This window comes from Raphanus sativus, chromosome 3 (genome assembly GCF_000801105.2).
Source record: "Raphanus sativus cultivar WK10039 chromosome 3, ASM80110v3, whole genome shotgun sequence".
Taxonomy (NCBI): Eukaryota; Viridiplantae; Streptophyta; class Magnoliopsida; order Brassicales; family Brassicaceae; genus Raphanus; species Raphanus sativus.
Window position 1 is genome coordinate 27,906,189 of NC_079513.1, and position 14,739 is coordinate 27,920,927.

At 37.9% G+C, this 14,739-nt stretch overlaps 2 protein-coding genes across 2 annotated transcripts; one reads left to right on the forward strand and one right to left on the reverse strand.

Annotated features, from left to right (window-relative positions):
* Positions 1 to 599: 599 nt before the first annotated feature.
* Positions 600 to 3,721, reverse strand: LOC130510149 (uncharacterized). The gene is made up of 4 exons (XM_057006501.1): positions 2,855 to 3,721; positions 2,182 to 2,772; positions 1,107 to 1,857; positions 600 to 1,030 (listed from the first exon to the last, which is right to left on the reverse strand). The coding sequence occupies exons 1-4, from the start codon at positions 3,719 to 3,721 to the stop codon at positions 600 to 602; spliced, it is 2,640 nt and encodes an 879-aa protein (XP_056862481.1).
* A 3,010-nt stretch (positions 3,722 to 6,731) lies between these two features.
* On the forward strand, positions 6,732 to 12,190 carry LOC130510150 (uncharacterized). The gene is made up of 3 exons (XM_057006502.1): positions 6,732 to 8,418; positions 8,511 to 9,328; positions 9,497 to 12,190. Exons 1-3 carry the CDS (start codon positions 6,732 to 6,734, stop codon positions 12,188 to 12,190), a joined length of 5,199 nt encoding a protein of 1,732 aa, XP_056862482.1.
* Positions 12,191 to 14,739: the final 2,549 nt, after the last annotated feature.

Here is a 14,739-nt window from a genome sequence, read left to right on the forward strand (position 1 = left end):
AAGGTATATCAGAAAAAAAAACAAAATTTTCGCGTATATCACACTTCTAGATCGTTTGTAGTTTAACTTTGAATCCTCTAAACAAGTGTTACAACATGGATCAAAGAAGGAGATAATTTTCGAAAATTATTGACAATTTTATATAATTAATTATTTAAGTGATCAATCTACATAATAAGTGAATAGATCAGGGTATGTTAAGGTTTTATTTTGGCTTTTGTTTGGTGTTTAGGGGTAATGTTTTCAAAACACTTAAGGGTCTGATTAGGGATAATGGTTTTCAAATAAATTTAGGGTATGTTTAGGGTATTATAAGGGTTACTAAATTTAGGGTATGTTTAGGGATAATGGTTTCCAAATAACTTTAGGGTATGTTTAGGGTATTATAAGGATTACTAAATTTAGGGTATGTTTAGGGTAATGGTTTCCAAATAACTTTAGGGGTTTGTTTAGGGTATTTTAAGGGCTACCATATTTTTCCTAAAAAAAATACTTCATAGAAAAGCAAAGTTAGAGTTATCAATGTGTCATAAAAGAATAAAAACCTAGAGTTTTGCCTCATAATTCAAAAAAAAAACCAAAGCACTAGTTAGACACTATTAGTCTTCTTCCAGATCGAAGACCTCAGACCTCTCCCATGGTGAAGGCACATAGGTTTTCATAACCTCCGCATAAACAGGATCGTGTGTAGCCTCCCATAATTCCACGCCAATCTTCTGTCTGCAACCTTGAATTATTTCGTCATTCACTAAGTTGATGTCGAGACCAAGCAGATGGCATTCCAAGTATTTGAGTGCGTACGCACCGCAATCACAACAAGACTTGTTCAATCTCTTTTGCACAGGCACATCGACGATAGTGTATGGTGACAGGTGTAGTTTCCTCGATCCAGGTGGTGCAACGGCCTTCACTATCCTAGGAATCATAGCAGCAAACTTCTCAACGTATTGCCTATTCTTATTCCCACCGCAATCAAAGGCGAACACTTTTCTTTCAATGATGTCGACGCAGACAGCAATCCAGTGGTTACCTGCGTTGGACAGTATAAAACTTGGATCAGAGAAGGAAATTTAAAATAGAAAACGTCTAGAGGAGAGGATGATTACCATTTACAAACAGAGGACCGTAGAGACGATCAACATCGACGCCCCAAACTTCATTAGTCCGCCCATGAGATGGAATCTCTCCTCTCCCGTATGATAGAAGGAATTCCGGCAGTTTATAGGACTTTTTGTCGGGATGGAAAACGTTGTATGCAGCTTCAAGTTGGAGGCAGAACAAAGCGGTCATAAAAGCAACACGGGTTGGCGCCCAACGCTTCAATGTTGTCTTGACTCGCCATATAAACATAAAGCCATCCATTTCCTGAATATTCACAAAAAAATATAAGTTGCAGCAAAGAAGATGTGCAATGAAGATATTGAAACAAATGATTACCTCGTTTCCAAGCCATTTTCCTGCGCATACTATCCTTTGTGCGACAGTCATATTGAAACACAAAGGACCTATTTGTAAAGGTACGGGCTTCATAGACCATTCGTGGAATCCTTGCCATGATTCTTCAGAGAAATAATACAGCGACGACTGCGGAGAACCATCTTGGGGCAAATCTTCATCGGTAAGCTCAAGTCTAGACCATTTCTTCCACTGTGAGGGTTGAACTGTATTGTCTTTACGAGCTTTAGCCTTGCTCGAACCTCGAACTGAAGTCATTGGAGTCCACCAGTCATCTGCCTTGGCTGTCTGAGATGGATCAAAGTCGGTCACATGAGACGCCTGAGAAAGCCCTTCGACGCCTTGCGTACTGATTCCACGAAAGCTAGCCTCTTCTTGAGTGAAATTAAGATCCACTGGACTCTGTGAAAATAAAAAAAATTAAACCAAAATTTACACAATTATAATACATACCAAGCTCATAACCAAGGATCATATTTTTAAAAAAGTTTCACAACAATTGCATTACAAAACCATAAGACAACCATTACATAATTCCAATATTACACATAACAAAATACATAAAGGACTGATGAAATACATCGTTCCAATATTACACATAACAAAACCATAAAACAAACAAGACACTAAACCAAACCGAGACCTTAGCGATGACTAACAAGTGCAGTCACAAACAAACAAGAGAAAATAACATTAAAGGAGTGATGAAGACTAGTTGTTCTTTACCCCGCGTGTGGACCTCCTCAACGATGGCTGCTGGGTCGTCGTTGTCTTGCTCGGAGAAGGCGTCTCTCCATCCTCAACTTCAACGCGGGGTTCCTTAGTTGGAGCTTTTAGCCGATGTTCCAATTGCTCTAATTTCTCATCCATCTTCTTCTCCATCCTTTGCTCCATTGCAGAGATACTCTGCTCAAACAACTGCGCCATAAAAGTCTTCATGTCTTCATTAAAAGATGGTTGCTTCGATCCACCATTGAGAACCTTATGCTTCCTTTTTTCCATACCACGATCTGGAAGCCTTTTCTTACCCTGCTTTGATGTATCGCCTAGGCTCGTTGATCCTCTTGGAGTCTGAAAAGTTTCATCACTCTCATCTGTCTCAGCTGCTTCATCATTCACTCCCTCTTCACCAGGCTGATCTAGAGATTCCTCTACAGCTTCTTCGAAATCCCAAACATGCTGAGTGAAGTCATTCTTTGCGGAAATCAGCTCCATCAGACCCTTGATTCTTTCATCCTCCACATCATCTCTGCGGAAATCAACACTCTGGATAATATCCATATTCCCTGTCGATGAGATGAATGGATACATGTCATCCTACACAAAAAAAAATAATGAAAGTTAGATCCTACAAATTTATTTCAAACCTGATGGAGTCATAAAAACAAGTGATACTTACCTCAGCTGTAAAAATCTCCTCCAACCGATTGATCTCTTGATATGACACCTTTCCAGCTCCCATCCAGTTGATGCATCTAGGACCATCCGCAAAAGCTTTGTCCAGTTTCTTACCACAAAGCTTTCCAATCTTTGGTACAGCTTCCATTGCCCAAATCTGCAAGGCGTAGGAGAATCCATCTAAAACATAACTACTTGTCTTCTCCTTCAGTTTGTAGCGGTTCTTGGCTATTGACTCGCAGAGAAGATCATAAGAAGCAACTCCCCAAGGATACTTTCGAACCTTCTCAAGATCCATGACCACCTTGATGTATTTGAGAGGGATATTCTGCTTCTCATCTCTCGCTAAAACGACACAAAGAATGAAGGCAAGGTAGATCAGCCGTATGCGATCTGCATTCTTCCACTTCTTGACAGAGTCCTTGTCCTTATTCCACAGATCGAAGAGTGTAACTGTCTCGTCTTTCCTCCTCAAAACCCTGCTCCAGAAACCACCATCAAATTTCCACTCTTCAAACTCCGAAAGGGAGATACTCGTGTTGCACTCAAACCCGGTTACTGCGTGGTACTCTTGAAGTGAGAATCGAAGTGGTCTCCTCGCAAAGACAAACCAAAGCTCGTGAAGCTTGTAAGTCACCAGCTCCCTGCACAAGAAGCTGTGTACCACTCTCGCCGAGTACCCGAGACCGTTTTCATGAAGCTTAAAAATCTGAGCAAACACCGGATCTTTCTTCACAACATCCAGCTCCTTTGGCATCCACGCTGTGAACTTCTTAATTATGTAGTCGATCCTGCAGTTGTTATTGATCTGAGACACCTGAGGCTCTTCGCCCTCCTTAAAAAGCCTCTTTGGTAACTCCTCCGACATATCTACAAGGCATGAGATCATCATTAGTTCAATTTGTAAAATATCAATAACAAAGTAAGAAACAAACAATAACCATTTTTCCAATCAAAGAACAACAAACTAACAATCGAAATAATGTGGGTAATGAGAGCAGAAACAAACAAAATCCTATTCTAGAAGCATTTTTCCAATCGGACAACAACAAAGTAAGAATATAAACACTACAAGAACAACTACTCTACATACAAATCGGACAACAAAAGCCCTACATATCAAAGAACAACTACTCAGCTACAACTACTCTACATTACAAACTTATAAACCTCAAGATCAGACAACAACTAAGCCAACATATCAAGAACAAACTAAGCCGAAAGGTAAATACAATCGAAAACATTAATATGTAAAGAGAAAAGCGTGGTGTATAAGATTATAAACCAACAAGTAAATTAATTTACTTTAAGAAAATATCCAAATCGAGAATCACAAAATCTAGGTCAAAATCGACAATCACAAAATCTAGGTCAAGAAATAAAATTGAAGTAATCGAAAACAACTGTGAAGAAACCTCCTAATATTGACGAAATTGATGGAAGAACCCACCGATTTTGACCTTACCCGATGAACAACTCAAACAAGGAAGTATTGATTGTGTTCTTTCGGTGTGGTCGAAGAGGAAGATGAGGAACAAGAGGGTAGGACTTTTTGTAGGAGAGATGAAGAGAGCGTTGGAGAGGAGAAGGATTGAGCAGGAGAAGAGATGAAACTAGGTATCAATCGCCATAGATGGAGCTCGGCGGAGAAGAAGGGTGAAAAAAAAAATAGAAAGGGGATCTAGGGTAAGGGAGTAAATCGATGTCCCTTTGAATTTTTTTTTTTTTTACTTTTTGAGTTTTACTTTTTTAATTTATTAGTAAATCTAAATGCATTTAAAATTAATTACGAAAATCTAAAAAATATATTATAAATCTACTTAATCAATAATTAAAGGGTATTAGGGTATTTACAAGGTTTCAAAATCCTATTTTCCTAAACAATCTAACTAAAATCCTAATGTGACAAATGGGAGAAAAAAGTGGATCTATTTCCCAATTTTCTCTTTATTTAATGTCTTAGAACAGGAAATAAAATTTTCCATGGCTTGGGGCCAAATAGACAAGTAGCTAGGGTTTGCTTTTGTCACCAACCTATTTATTGTTTCATCACCGCCAAATTAGTTTACCCATAACTTCTTCTTTTTGAGAAACTTCTTCTTTTCAATCTCCTTTTGATTTTGATCTTTGTTTAGACTACACAATAAACAAACATCAAAACGAAATTTTAAATATGTTTTCTTCTTCATTTTAATTTAATAACCAATGATATATATAAATGTGTATGCTAAATATAATGTAAATGAAACCATCTCTTGTGAATGTTTAATGCAAAAATTGATTTACTATAGAATCTTTTATCGCAGTCGTGTATTTATTGAAGTTGTATTTTATTTATATATAATTATTTACGAAAAATAAACTTTATATATAACAGAAAAAAAAACTGATGACAAAAAGAAAACAGAAAAACTAACACGATTTCATTATTCTTACTATTGTCATCCATATATAGTAGTATTACTAATAAATGATAACTATATTATTCTTACGAAAGTGAAAATCAAATAATATCTTTCCTTGGTTTTAAAATATTTATTGTGCAAAGTATAATATATTTTATACATTTAGATGAATTTTTAAAATTAAGGAGATTATATATGTGTCCAATTGTAATTTACCATTTTATATTTCAATAAATTAGTTTAATTTATATGTTAAGCATTTTTAGTCCATGTACTGATTTTATATTTTTTTGTCAAGATACTTATTTTATAGTATTTAAAAATCTATATATATAACTCCACTGGAGGAGGAATGCCCTATTGTTCCAGATCAGGGTTCAACTCTCTTCTAATGCGAAATTATTAGTTCCACACGTGGTTACGTGGATATGGATCCATGCTTACGATTCATTTGAATATCTGGAAGACGGTCTATCCGTAGGCTGCACCTCCCACCCGAAAATTAGGTTTGTGTCTTTAATAAATCCGGATTTAATCTTTTATCAATAAAAAATAAAAAGGACATCAACAAAAATTAAACAGTGTCTTTGCTAATAGATGCCCTAAAGGCTAGATCTGGCCTACAGTTTCCACATCGGCTAGAAGCGGAGTAGCATGCTTTTGCGCGAAAGTGAAACTAAAATTTGAACTCTACTATTACTATGGGTCGATGTTATGTACACATGCATGCATGATTAATTTTCAAAACATGACAAAATAATACTCGGTAGGGCCTTTGTTCATTCGTACATCACCATAGTATTCCTACATTAACTTCTTTTTTTCCTACATTAACTATAAGTTCGTAATTTTTATAGGATATAGCTCATACGAGTGCACAAGTTTTTTTTTTGTAACAAATACGAGTGCACAATTTTTAACTAGCAAATTACTTAACACGAGCTTCATGAGTGAGATGACACCCAAAATACGGTTACTTACGATCAACTTTAATTCACTTGTACACTGAGTTACTATTTACTATATATAACATTAACAATCGAGTTTTTATTATATTCGAGCCCTTTTTATATGAAAATATCATTATTCTCTTTAAGCGACCTTTGGTTTTTATTGAAAAAGAGAAAGTTGCATCAACCATGACATGTTTCATCAGTCAATATAATATATTTTGTAATTGTATAGATTCATTGAACTTTTCTTTAAGAATGTTAAATTATATTCAAACAAAAAAAAATATTTTATACTTTGTGTTGTTTGGAGCATAAGTTTTTTTGAAGTGCATAAACTAAAGCTTTGACTCTGACTATTTGTGGAAAACCACAGTGCAAGTCATCCATTATAATTCATTGGATTTTTAATTTAATACTATCAACTATTAAAAAAACCATCTTCTCCTTTCTTTAATTTTGCAAGATATATTTTTCCGGTAACTTGTTCAAAAAGGTCAAACTCTCCCTGACACGTCTTCCAATGCAATCTCGCTGGGTGCTTCCTGGCCGTGCTTCCGCCGTGCAACCATCGTCTTCAACCTCTGGAGATGCTCCTCCTCGTCCCCCTGACCCTCCTGATCCAAACTCTCCCCTCTCTCCTCTCCTCTTCCCACCTTTAGCCGCTTCCCCACCTCCTTCCCGCTCTGAACTCCGCAGATCTCACCTTACTTCTTCACCAGTTGATACTGTTATGGCTTCAGCTTTGGGTTCCCCCCCAGCTTCAGTCATCTCTACTACTACTACTCAGTTTGGCTCCCTTGCCGAAATTGAATCTACCCTTACTGTTCCTTTAGCTACAGGAAACCCTAACTCTCTTCCCATTATCTCAACTTCCAGCTCTCTCAACACTCTGAACCACTCTTCTCCTACACCAACTGACCAAAACTCCCGCTTTAAAACCATTCCACCAAACCAAAACTCTCCTTTACTTTCAAACCCTGCTGCAAACAACCCTAATCCGCCTCTACCCATCAATCCTCAATCTCCCATTCCTGTCTCTGCTCCTACTATTCCACAGCCCCCCTTGGTCCAAACCCACCAGTTTCCTCCATCCTCGACCCAACCCCTTCAGAACCATCCATCTACGCTAGCTGAGACACTTCGCTTGAGAGGTGATAAGTCCCTTCAAAGAGAGGCTCCTGTGATGTTTTCTGATACAGGTCGACCTCGTGTGCTCATACCGGATGCTGTCTTTGAGAAAGGTGCTGAGCTCCACAAAGACTTCATTGTGTGCTACTTTAATGGTCGCCCTCCTCCGTTCAAGCACATCCAAAGTGTCCTGAGTCACATGTGGGCCAAAGGAAGGAGGCTTGAGATGCATAATAACCCCCTGCAGCGCTCTGTTCTTGTTAGAATTCCTAGTGAATTTCTTAGACAGAAAATTTTGGATAAAAATATCTGGTATGTAGGTGATTCGATGTTCCATACCGCTCAATGGACGTCGATTCACTCCTCTGCTACCCCTCCTCTTAGCTCAATAAAGATTTGGGCTCACCTCACTGGTGTTCCCTTGGACCTGCGTTACAACAAAGGCCTTGGGTTGGTTGCTGGTTTGATAGGTGATCCTAAAGAGACTGATGATTTCACGCTCAATCTAGTAAGCTTGACCTTGTCTCACGTCAAAGTGGAAGTGGATCTTACCAAGCCATTGCCAAATGTGGTCGAGTTTGAAAGACAAAGCGGTGAAGTGGTAGAGGTCCAAGTTGATTATCCATGGCTGCCTCCCAAGTGCTCTCATTGTCAGGAGCTTGGACATGTCATTCGAAACTGCTTACTCTACACGCCACCAAAAGATACACCGCCAATGGAGAAAGTTCCTGTGGAGAAGCAAAAACAAAAAACTTCAGAAAATCCGAAAAAACATTCAGCAAAATCTACAACTGGAAAGCAGTATGTTCCGAAGAAAACAATTCCTCCTAAGACGCCTGAAAAGACTTTGGCTCAATCTGCTTCCCTCCCCACTAGTCCTACTGCCTTTAAAACGCCCTCTTTCACCCCTCCCTCTGCTCTAAAACACCCCCTACCCTCCACTGAAAGTCCTTCTGACAAACCACATAAACCATCCCTTAAACGTACCCGTTCTTCTCCGACTTTCTCCCCCCCTGAACCACCAAAAATTTCATACCAATCCTCTAAACCTTCTCTTTCTCTTCCTTTTCCAGAGGTTGGTACTTTGAGCTACTTAAAAAACACCCCCTTTCTTAACCCATCTACAAAAAACCCTTTTTTACCTTTACTTTCTATTTCTGACCCCCTCCAGGCTTCTGGAGAAACCCCTTTTTCTTCCTAATGAGTGCAAAACTCTTTTTTTGGAACCTTCGCGGTTTAAATGAATCGGATAAACATCGGACTTTTTCGGATTGGCTCTATAGCCATAGACCTATTTTTGGTGCTCTATTAGAAACACATATAAAAGAACTATCTCTACCCCGCTTGATGTCTACCCTGTGCAGAGACTGGCACTATCTATCTAATCACCTCTCTGATGAGGATGGCAGAATTGTGCTTATTTGGAAGGACCCGGCTAAAGTAACTATGATCTCTCAGTCAAGACAAATGGTCACCTGTGAAGTTCGGTTGCCTAATTGCTCTCCTATCATCTATTCTGCTATCTATGCATCAAATCTTTTGGAGGAAAGAACTGACCTTTGGGTTGAGTTGTTGAACTTGCATTCCACTCATGGGTTAGACTCTAGACCCTGGATGATAGGAGGTGACTTCAATCAGATACTTCACTCTCATGAACACTCCAGCTTCTCTCACAGTAGGCACGCTTCTCCTATGTTCCAATTTCGTGACTGTCTACTGCAGCTAGGAGTGTTCGATCTGCGCTACTATGGACCTGTGCATACATGGACAAATAAACGTGATGTCACACCTGTTGCAAAGAAGCTTGATCGATGCTTAATCAACAACGAGTGTCTTACTGTTTTTCCGAATGCGACTGCGACTTTCCTCCCTCCTGCTCCCTCTGACCACACACCTTGCTTAACTGACCTAGCCTTCCAACTCCCTCAAGCCGGTACCCCTCCCTTCCGATTCTTTAACTACTTGACCAAACACCCGAGCTTCCTAGAGGTTGTTACTGATGCTTGGTTGCACGCCGGAAGCACTTCCTCAGACCTTGCGTCGCTGTGTTGGAAACTAAAAAACATAAAAAGGAGTCTCAAAAATCTTAATAAAGAAAATTTCTCAAACATCCAGCAAAGAGTTATTGAATCTTACCGTTTGCTACAACTTGTGCAGGTACAGGCCCTTAATGATCCAACTCCAGAAACATTTGCAGCGGAACGTGATCAGAATCTGCAATGGCAGTTTCTGCGACAGATAGAAGAATGTTACTTTATGCAAAAGTCGAGAATAACGTGGCTGAGGGAAGGAGACTTTAACACTACCTACTTCCACCGGGTTTGTCAAGTAAGAGCTAGCTTCAATGCAATCCGCTCGTTCCTCCTAGCTTCGGGTGTTGTGATCACTGATCCCCTGGCGATGAGCGCTCATGCAATTTCACACTTCCAGGCAGTACTCGGTCCTGAAACTCTCCAAACGCTATGGTTCTCTCCGTCTGCTTGGTTCCATAGCCTTACATCCATCACCTGTACTCACCAACAAAGGAGCTCTATACTATTAATGCCAACCGTTGAGGAAATCACCAAGCTAATGTTTTCTCTTAATCCTAACAAAGCTCCAGGGCCAGATGGACTCACCTCGGGTTTCTTTAAAGCTTCCTGGTCACTGCTGGGAGTAGAGTGCGTCACCTCTATCCAAACGTTCTTCAACTCAGGTTTCCTGCCCAAAGCAACAAACTCAACAATATTGTCTTTGGTCCCAAAGTTCACTGGTGCTTCTAAAGTATCAGACTACCGGCCTATCTCATGTCTAAATACGCTGTATAAAGTAATCTCAAGACTATTAGTGAGACGTCTTAAGCCTATACTTCAGAACCTGATCTTGCCTAATCAAACTGCTTTTGTGGAAGGGAGATTACTTGTAGAGAATACGGTGTTGGCGAGTGAACTAGTCAATGGCTACCACAAGAACAGAGGGAGTAAGAGGATTACCATAAAGGTGGATATCGCAAAGGCCTTCGACACTCTGTCGTGGGATTTCCTCTTTGCGGCGTTGGAAAGCTTGGAGCTTCCTGCTCCTTTTGTCAGGCTTCTGAGAGCGTGTATCTGCACACCATCGTTCATGGTCGGTTATAATGGGACAGTAAGCGGTTATTTTAAAGGGAAAAGAGGTTTGAGGCAAGGAGACCCTCTCTCTCCTTACCTCTTTGTGATTGCAATGAACTATCTATCTCTAATGTTAGACAAAGAAGCAAGGTCTGGTTACTTATCTTATCATCACCAGTGTCACAAGACAAGGCTGACCCATCTCTCCTTCGCTGATGATCTACTGATCTTTATTGATGGATCCTTGGAGTCAGTTCAGAGAGTCCTCCAGATACTGCATGAGTTTGAAAAGAGGTCTGGGTTAGCTGTTAGCTTACAAAAATCCAGTTTCTTTGCCTCGGGAGTATCGGAACAAGAAATTCAAGCCATACAAGTTTCTACTGGCATGCCTTGTGGAAGCTTACCTATGCGCTATCTTGGAGTCCCGTTGTGCACTAAGAAACTCAATCTAGAGAACTGTCAACCCCTACTTCAGCAGATAAAACAGCGGCTCTCATCTTGGTCTGCCAAGGCACTTTCCTTTGCAGGGAGACTCCTTCTTATCAAAACGGTGATTGCAGGTGTCTCTACCTTCTGGTGCTCCACCTTTATCCTGCCAAAAGCATGCATAAATAAGATTAACTCTCTTTGTGGAGTTTTTCTATGGAATGGTAACATTGATGGTCATCACACTGCTAGAGTAAGCTGGGAAACAGTGACACTTACTAAGGATCAAGGTGGGCTAGGTGTTAAGGATCTGCACAAATGGAACCTTGCGTGCTTGCTAAAACTTGTCTGGATGCTCTTCTTCCGTCCTAAATCTGTTTGGGTCTGCTGGTTCAAAGAGGTAATTTTACGAGGTGATGTTTCAAATTACTGGACAGTCAAGACGAGTACTAATTACTCTTGGTTAGTCAATAAGATGATAAAGGTTAGAGATCAAGTATACCCGTTGCTTCATCGTCGTTTAGGGAATGGAGAGACAACCCGTTTTTGGTTTGACAACTGGTCACCTTTGGGTCACCTCTACACACTTCTAAATGCTAGCTCTTCTCGTCTGGGAATACCAAGGTCAGCAACGGTGGCATCTCTATTCACTAATGGTCACTGGTCTCTCCCGCCTGCAAGAACAGAAAATCAGTTGGCTCTTCAGGTTCATTTGACTACAGTCACGTTATCGGAAGAGGCAGATTACTATGAATGGATGATAGAGGGTAAACTGAGAAACAGATACAACATGGGCGAAGTCTACACTTATCTCAAAGGTCCCCAACAAACGGTTACGTGGGCTAAGATCGTTTGGTTCTCCTATGGGATTCCTCGTCATAACTTCCTCACTTGGTTGGTGTTATTGGATCGGTGCCCTACAAAAGACAGATTAATCAGATGGGGAATGAATGTCACCCCTCTCTGCTTACTCTGTAATACTAGCCATGAGAATAGAAATCACCTTTTCTTTGACTGTGTCTACAGCGCCACTATTTGGAGACAGACGATGGATCGTTGTGGATTCCATACATCTACTTCTTGGGACTGCATCGTGACTCAACTTCAAGCTCTGCAGGTGAACCGTGACTCAAAGCGCCTGACACTAATAGCTATGCAAGCCTGTATCTACTGGATTTGGTCTGAGCGCAACAAAAGACTCCATCACCAAGTTTTCAGACCACCGGAGGTTCTCTTCTCCCTGATCGACAAGCAGGTGAGGAACCGATTGCAGAGTATCCGACATGCAAACCCGAGGGCATCATCAGCGATGTCTCAACTCTGGTTCCTCCGATCATGACTCTCCATTCCTCTCACCAACCACGGTTTCGCTCTCTCTCGATACTTCTGCCAGCCTTCTCAACTTCTCCGCCTCAATCAATAATCTCTTACTGGGTTTCTATCAACTGGGCTTTAGTTCCTAATTATGTGTTTCTTTAAGGGGTTAGTACTGGGCCTAGCCCTCAAAAAACAGACTTAAGCCCATGGCTTTTATGTATTTCTTTCTTTCTGCATTTAAATTTAAGAAGGCCTTTTACAAAAAAAAAAAAAAAAAAAAAAGATATATTTTTCCATCGTTGTGTATGAATCAATAAACTATAATATTCCTCAGCAATCGTATACTGTTTAAAATTAAAGTCATTCACTTCTCACAAAGTTGTGGACCACGGTACCAAAAATCGTGAATAGACAGGGGTTTTATTTTCAAACAATCAATAATTAAAAAAACTAGATGCAGAGAAATTCATAGTGATCACTTTGGATTTATTTTAAAATAAATTTATTTTAAAATAAATTATAAGTGGGGATGTAATTATTTCTTAGAAAGTTGTCAAGGACAAACAAAAACAACATATATATATAATATATAACTATATATATATTACTAAATGGACTTGGTCTAGTAAATGAGCTACAACAAGAGTTTTCGCCTTTGGTTTGAGCAGTATCGGCCACCCATAAACATTTTTGCTGCCTTAAGATTATATATAACGAGGTTTTAACTGGTGTGAGAAGAGATATGCGCAATCAATTCTTACTAATGATGCGATTTAAAAATAAACAAAGAATTGAATTGAAATCAGAGTACGTAGAGTGTGATGAAATCATGTACAGTGTATGGTAACTGTAAGAAGAGTGAAGAGAATTCTTAATAAAGGAAACATGCTGACCAGAAGAATCTCAGTCTTCCTCACTCAGTCTCTGTACTTAATCCCGATGAATAAGACAAATACATTTTTAAAATTCAATAAATAGAAGAAAAATCATTCTTACAGTGTATTTTAAGAACCAATGAAAATATATTATTAAAGAGGAGATCTGATGAGTGGTCAGACCTGATGAGTTGCTTTTCACGCAGGTCGAAGTTCGATCCATGCAACGTACTTACACATTTATGTTCATATGTACAGACAGTGTTTCGTAAAATCTACCATTATTGCTTGCTCTCTAACAGTTATTTTATTTACTTTGGACTGTTTTCTAGTACAAGAAGAATAATTTAAAAGTGAAGTTAAACAAATTCCATTTCCTTGTAAATAAGAAACAATTTGTAAAACAATAAGATAAAACCAACTGGATTTTTAGAAACATAAAACTCATCAATATAGAGAAAATGCTGGAATTGGTTTGAATAGCTGAACCTAATTCAACTAAAAGACTGTTATAAATATTTTCTATATAATAAAATCGATATGGCCTGATCTCTCGTTTCTTGAATGAGGCAAATCATAGCATATGGCACACGATTACGCCATCTTAAAAAAGACACCAAAATATCCCCAACAAACTAATAAAATAATATCTTCTCATCAAATTTTGATGCACTGTTCTGTTACAAAAAAAAAAAAAAATTTTGATGCACTGTAAATAGTGTTACACCATTTATCAATTTCGGTGTAACGCTATTTATCACAATAAATATTACAATAATATATTTTATTATTTCTAGATATATTATTTTTATTAATTAGTTATAACTTATAGTTAAAATGAATATATCGTAATATTTTGTATTTGTATTTTCACATTGATAAAACATTAGACCAATATTGTATCTATATTTTAATAAATAATATAATTAAATGAATATTATCAATCACATTAAATCGTAAGAAAAATTATTTTCATTTTAAATGTATAAATTTTTAATTTTGACTAATATTTTAAATAAAATAAACAAATACGACAAATTAAATAAAATAAAAATAACATATATAAATGAAAGATAAAATTACCAAATTTAATGAATATAAAACTAAATATGATAAATATAATTAGTTAACTAAAATAATTAATATATTAAACTACCAAAACTAAAAGGTTAATAATATAGTATTATTTTGGTGCAATAGTTGGAGATAAAAATAAAATTCAACACTAAAATATCAAATTTAGTATTATGGTTAAAATGCCCTTATGATGAGCGTTCACAAATTCTGCATGTTTTTATAACACTCACTTCTCTAAATGGAAATTTTTCATACTAAGAATATTTTTTTAATGCTGATTTATTATGATATTACATTTATTAGGAAAATTACATAGCCTAAGAGTGTCTATAACTGTTGTATATATAGGCGAGTTTGCAAATTAATAATAATATAAATTAGGAGCAGTAAATAAAAAGACAAGAAGCCATCTTACTTTTAAGCACTTGTGGAACCGTTTAACATACTCATGTGACCGTTTAACATACTCATGTGTTTTTTTTTTGAAACCAACATACTCATATGTTAGATGGGTCTTTTTAATGGTCTTATTTTTTCATATTTGTCTAAAACAAAAAATCATAACTAAAACTATAGTAAAAATAATAATATTAAATGTAAAGATACTTAAAAAGCATAT

Excerpts from the sequence above, each read along its gene's own strand:
- LOC130510149 (XM_057006501.1), bottom strand. The coding sequence starts at position 3,721 with ATGTCGGAGGAGTTACCAAAGAGGCTTTTTAAGGAGGGCGAAGAGCCT. Across the intron at positions 2,773-2,854 it reads AGGAGATTTTTACAGCTGAG|GATGACATGTATCCATTCAT; the intron begins GTAAGTATCACT and ends TTTTTTGTGTAG. Across the intron at positions 1,031-1,106 it reads CGGTCCTCTGTTTGTAAATG|GTAACCACTGGATTGCTGTC; the intron begins GTAATCATCCTC and ends TGTCCAACGCAG.
- LOC130510150 (XM_057006502.1), top strand. The coding sequence starts at position 6,732 with ATGCAATCTCGCTGGGTGCTTCCTGGCCGTGCTTCCGCCGTGCAACCA. Across the intron at positions 8,419-8,510 it reads TCTTCCTTTTCCAGAGGTTG|GCTTCTGGAGAAACCCCTTT; the intron begins GTACTTTGAGCT and ends GACCCCCTCCAG. Across the intron at positions 9,329-9,496 it reads AACACCCGAGCTTCCTAGAG|GTACAGGCCCTTAATGATCC; the intron begins GTTGTTACTGAT and ends CAACTTGTGCAG.